Raw genomic sequence first — 6,000 nt, 5'->3', positions numbered from 1 at the left:
TACTGTATATACAAAATTTGCCAATATATATGTTAAAAGTTTTCATCATAATAAAAAAATTTATAACAAGGTGAGGTTGACTGATATTAACTAGACTTACTGTGGTGATCATTTCATAACATATACAAATATCAAATTGTGATGCTATACATCTAGAACTAATACAATGTCAATTACATCTCCATAAAACTAGAAAAATAATTAAAAACTAAAACTTTGACAAAAACATATTGAGGTGCTCGCTTCGGCAGCACATATACTAAAATTGGAACGATACAGAGAAGATTAGCATGGCCCCTGCGCAAGGATGACACGCAAATTCGTGAAGCGTTCCATATTTTTTACACAAAAAAGAAAAAGAAAAAAAAAAAAACATATTGAGGGAAAATTTTTTTTAATATCATTTTGAATTTTTTCATTCATTCAACAAATGTTTCCTGAGGACATATTTTGTGTCATATTGTACCATTAGGTCTTGGGGACACATAGTCAAAGATTTATCACATCACCTCTGCCTACAAGGAGTTCACAGTTCAGTGAAGGAAACAAACACTGAGAGAAAAACAATGGAATAGGTGTTTAGAGTGGAGTGGGAGTGAAGTTGACATTTACATACTAAAGCTCAAATATGCAGAAACTAGAAATATGTTTTCTATAATCAGTCTTACCTTGAGCTCAATCCCCAGTGACAATACACATACACAAATCTTAAATTTTTCAGTAAGAGATAACTCAGGCCCAGGGGCTTCCCTGGTCGTCCAGGGTTAAGACTCCATGCTTCTGCTGCAGGGGGCTTGGGTTCAGTCCCTGGTTGGGGAATGAAGATCGTGCATGCTGCATAGTGCAATCAAAAAAATAACAAGAATAAACAAAAACTTCAGGTTCTTCTAGGTTAAAAACATCACTTTCAGGTAAAGATTCACTCACTTTCCAAGTTCAAATTCCCTTTCAGTTCTCTTCTCCTTTCCAAAGGAGCTCTGGTCTAGCCACACACTCAATTCCTTCTCATCATGGCACCAGGTGCAGCGGGAAACTTCCTAACCTGTTGGCATCCAGCCGCCGGTCCTCTACTGAGGTGTTTCTGGTCTCCTCTGGACACCCATTTCCTACCCCAGTGTCCACTGCTGTGACTGACCTCTCTCAGTGTTCTAGGTTGCAGTGCTCCCCACTAGGGCTGAAGTCCTGAGTCTCTGGCCCTCCTCTCTGGCCTCCCTTATCCCATCCCTGACTCTTCTCTATCTTCAGCTCCTTCAGCCTGTCTATATTCCCACTCAGGCCCATGTAAACGCCAAGTCTCATAACCCACACACCTTGGCTGCTCTCATAAGCCACACTGCCCCATGGCTCTGCATGGCAGTCAATTCCTAGGGCTGCCAGAAATCTGGAATCAAGGCCATGGCCCTCTGAAGTCCCTGCAGGAGGAGTCTTCCATGCCCCTTCCAGTTTCTAGTAGATCTCAGTGTCCCTTGGCTTTCAGCAACAACACTCAATCTCTGCCTTGACCTTCACATGGCCTTCTTCCCTGTGTCCTTCTCTGTCTTCTCTTCTTATAAAAACACCAGTTATCAGATACAGTGCTCCTAAGAGAGTTGCAGTCTCCCAGGGAAGCAGACAGAGTATTTGTTCTAATGTTCCCAGAGTCCCCAGATCACCTGGTAATTACTCAATTCCCTTTAGAGCTTTGAGGTCCAGATCTAGAGCCCACTTGGGAGAACCAGATCATCCCCATGTAAACTTCCCTCTCTGCCTACTGTTTTCATTTACATTGTACACTATACTCTGAATGCTACTGCCACTTCTGATCACCAAATGCAAGGTCAGGGATAGGGAGGGTGGGAGGATTTCCACACATCAAGCAGTTCTGCAGAATACTGTCAAATGCTTTTTCTGCAGCTGTTAAGATGATCATTATGAGTTTTAAGCCTTCATTTCATCCTTCTGCAGACACTAGCTGGGTGTCCTACAACTCAAGTCAATTCTGACACTATTTACCTGAAGATCGTGTCAGATTCCGAAAGTTGAAGGCTCAGTCCCACAGCCTTCCCCATTTCAGATGGGGAAGTCTAGATGTAAGTCTAGATTGTTACCTGTGCTTCTGATCAATAGGCTAGTTCATAGGCATGGTTGATTAAATCAGTAGTCACTGATAATCAAAGTCTCTCTGCCCTCCCCAAGGTAGGTGGCAGGACTGAAAGTTCTAACCCTCTAATCACATGGTTAGCTCCCTGCCAACCAGCCCTCACCCCTAGATTACCAGGAGGCTTTCCAAAAGTCACCTTATTAATCTAAACTCAGCTGTGGTTCAAAGGAGCTTGTAGAGACTCCCTGATGATCCGGTGGCTGAGACTCCACACTCCCAATGCTGGGGGCCGGGATTCAATCCCTGGTCAGGGAACTGGATCCCACATGCTGCAATTAAAGATCTTCCATGCTGCAACCAAGACCCGGTGCAGCCAGATAAATAAATACTTTTTAAATAAATAAAGGAGCTTGTAGTGAATAAAAAGACATTTATTTCATCCTTATATCTCTGAAGCCATTTCAGGAACCAAGGGCAAAACATGCAAATATGTATGTGTGTATATATTATAACATAAGATGTTCTCATTGCTTGTATTGCTTAGGAAATTTCAAGTGTTTGAGGAGCTATGAGCCAGAAAATGTGGACAAAGGCCAGATACATGTCTTTTATTGTAAGTTATAATATCAACTGCCCCATTTCTCCCCTTTCCACCCTCCCCAGGTACTGGGGAGCAGGGTAGGGGAGAGGGGAGTCTCTTTTTTTCTATAAGGTGAGGATTTTCTTACCTCTTATCCTGAGGTCCCTCTATATTCATAGTAAAAAAGTCCACAATCTGCAGAGGTTCAGAATGGCTCCCTCCTATTAAGCAAAGGGCAAATGTGAGTCTCTAACCCTTTCAGCAAAATCTAGCCTTCAAGACTACTGCCTGGCTATAGATTCAAAAACTCTGATATGAAATTTAGAACTGAACCATGATCCTCTGTCATAGGCTATCCCTGCCTGCCCCCCCTCCACCGCCTCTCTTGAGATGTTGATTCAGTGTATGTGCAGCTACAGGAAAGCTGAGAGAGAACTGCATTTTGATTTAATATAATTAATATACTACCCAACACATCTACTGTATGGGCTATGGCAGCACATATATGATCCCCTGAAGGAACTGTGTCTTATCCATCTTTATTCACAACATCAGCATCATGCCTGCCACATGGTAGATGCTCATTATGTATGTGTTGAATGACTATGGGGTTCTGGAAGGCTTCGTGATAGAGGCAACGTTGAGTCAGGCCTTGAAAAATAGCTGAGTAGGATTTGACCAAGGGACATGGGCAGGAGTGTCATGACAAAGGGCAAAAGAACAGAGGCATAAGAGAGAGCGCCAGCTTCAGGGATGGTGAGGAGTCTGGCATGACTGGTGGGTGGTGGCAGGTGAGACTGGAAAGCTCAGCTGAAGCAACTTCTAAAGGACTTGAGAGATATGCCGCCCACCGAGTTGAGATTTTAGTGGGAAGGAAATGGTGGTGCGGGCTGAGAGCAGAGGGTGCTGCAGCATTATTCACATGAATTGTCAACTGAAGAAGTGGACAACGTAAGAGCCGTGAGTTAAGATTTATTTAAGGCCTAATGAAGACTATAGCCCGGGAGACAGACTCTCAGATGGCTCTGAGAAACAGCCCCAGTGAGGTAGGAGGAGGCCAGTGTATATGTGATTTTGGTGATGGGAGTTGCATTCAGTCAAGCACACATTTTGGCAGAAGGTTGCTGCTAGCCACCAGGAGCAGATGTCTCCATTAATTGTTTTAGTGCTTTCCTAGATATGAGGAGATGCAAGAATTTGTGTTCATAAAATCTTCTTCTGAAAATATAACCATCTGAAGTCCTATTCTGCCAGTTTTTCCTAGAGCACAGAGCGCCTCATTTCTGATCTACACTCTGAACTCCTTTCAGTGGGTGTTGAAGGTCAACAGCTGCAGTGGCTAGCGACTTCATTCTTGTGGAACCAGGTGGAGAGTTTGACAACTTTTCATTGACAGAATTAATGCTTTGTTGGTCTATAACAGATTACGGGAGACGCCAGTAGGCCTGGGGGTTCTTCCTGACCCACTGAGACTGATGTTAGCAGGTGCAGCTGTGTTGTTCCCACTCCTAATTAAGTCCCATGGTCTTATCATCATAGACTTAATGCTGGGTCAACCCACACTGACATTTCTGAGATTCTCATAAGGCTGAAGGAAACACCATGCAGGCAACTAGACCACAAATTAGAAATATTTCAAAGAAACACATTCAACCACTTTTTTCAAAAGAGTCAGTGCAAATCAAACTGCTGAATCATGTAGCCAGATACATGCATATATATCTCAAATGATAAATACTATTCATCAAATTCAAGTGTTGCAGTTCTGTTGACTACAATGTGAATATTTTTACCAGTCTTTGTTCTATGACCAAAAGGATCAGCTTCCCAAAAAGGAAGGATCTACATCAGCGCTTTTTCTCTGCCTTTTAATGAAACATTGTTTGCTCTTGACAGGAAGGATTTGTGATAAAACCAGTGGTTTTTCCCTCTAGCCCCCAAACAAGACTTAAATTCAATTTGTTTAAGATCAAGAAGTACCTTACTATCTTAAATATCACCAGGCATAACATTATCTCTGAATTTCCCACTATTCTAAGGATGTCCAAGGACAAATAATCATACAGAGTTTATGGGGATTGTGAGCCTCTATACGAAATAAACCTGAGACTTTTTTCCTCAATGTCTTTTCTCTGTATATTTTAACTCTCTTTTAAAGAAGACAATGGGACAAAAAATGAAGCTGGAAATTATTATAATAAAATGTTTTTGAAACACTGAGTGATGTAAGCAATAAGTGTGCAAAAAATATCCTTTTTAAAAGTTTCCCACAAGGATCTCAAAGAACTATGGATTCAGTGGATTTATTTCCCAAGAAAGTGTAAATAAGTGAGGCTAAGGCACTTGCAAGTGATTTGGAAAAACTAACATGTTCTAATCTGAAAATATATATGAATAAATAGTGATGTTGATGAAAAAATTAACCTGTCAATCTAAGAAAGAAATGGAAAATTTGAAAACAAACTTATGGTTATCAGAGGGAAAGGGCAGGGGGAATAAACTGGGAGGCTGGGACTGACGTATGCACACTGCTATATATAAAATAGATAATTAATAAGGATCTACTGCATAACACACAGAACTCTACTCAGTACTCTGTAATGACCCACAGGCAAAAGGAATCTTAAAAAGAGTGGATATATGTATATGTATAACTGAATTACTTTGCTGTACAGAAGAAAGTAACACAACATTGTAAATCAACTATACTCTAGTTAAAAAAGATGTTTTTTTAAAGTAGGGTATTGCAATTGTAGGGCTTCTCAGGTGGTGCAGTAGTAAAGAATCTGTCTGCCAATGCAGGAGACCTGAGTTCAGTCCCTGGGTTGGGAAGATCTCCTGGAGTAGGGAATGGGTACCCACTCTAGTATTCTTGCCTGGAGAATGCCATGGACAGAGGAGCCTGGCGGGCAACAGTCCATGGGGTTACAAAGGGTCAGACAGGACTGAGCAAATTTCAGATTCAAACATGATCTCTAAATTCACCCTCCACCTTTGCATAGCATCTCTCAGTTAACCTGCCTAGAGCATCTCTTTGATAATGTTCCAAATCTTCAGAAATTCCCAGCAGTGAACAGGAAAATTGATATTTACTTGGCTCCCATCCACTGATCTCATACTCAGTTCTGATCTTTTCTCTCACTCCCTCACAGTCTGGCCAAACTGGTCTACTCCCTGGCTGACATTTCAACCACTGAGCTGGGAATACAGCCTCCCCTCACCTAGCAAGTCCCCACCCACCCCAACACCCACCCACCAACTGTTCCCTAACAAGCATTCCTAGTTATTTGAGACTCACCTCAAATTCTGCTTTGATAAAGGCTTCTCTGGTCATGAAACT

General features: G+C 41.9%; 1 protein-coding gene and 1 non-coding gene across 2 annotated transcripts in view; one reads left to right on the top strand and one right to left on the bottom strand.

The window, feature by feature from the left end:
- The first annotated feature begins 235 nt into the window (after positions 1-235).
- LOC122708428 lies at positions 236-342 on the top strand. Its single transcript, XR_006345200.1, has one exon. It is a non-coding gene; the product is annotated as a U6 spliceosomal RNA (small nuclear RNA).
- Positions 343-800: 458 nt separating this feature from the next.
- Positions 801-6,000, bottom strand: part of LOC122708083 (translation initiation factor IF-2-like) — a 127,227-nt gene continuing 122,027 nt past the window's right edge. Inside the window, exons 3-4 of the mRNA XM_043924192.1 lie at positions 2,809-2,881; positions 801-834 (exon numbers count right to left, since the gene is read on the bottom strand). Of these exons, the coding sequence (XP_043780127.1) occupies positions 801-834; positions 2,809-2,881 (107 nt within the window). The remainder of the gene's footprint in view (positions 835-2,808; positions 2,882-6,000) is intronic.

The sequence above is a fragment of the Cervus elaphus genome, chromosome 14 (assembly GCF_910594005.1).
Source record: "Cervus elaphus chromosome 14, mCerEla1.1, whole genome shotgun sequence".
Classification (NCBI taxonomy): domain Eukaryota; kingdom Metazoa; phylum Chordata; class Mammalia; order Artiodactyla; family Cervidae; genus Cervus; species Cervus elaphus.
This window is presented reverse-complemented; position numbering and strand designations above follow the sequence as displayed.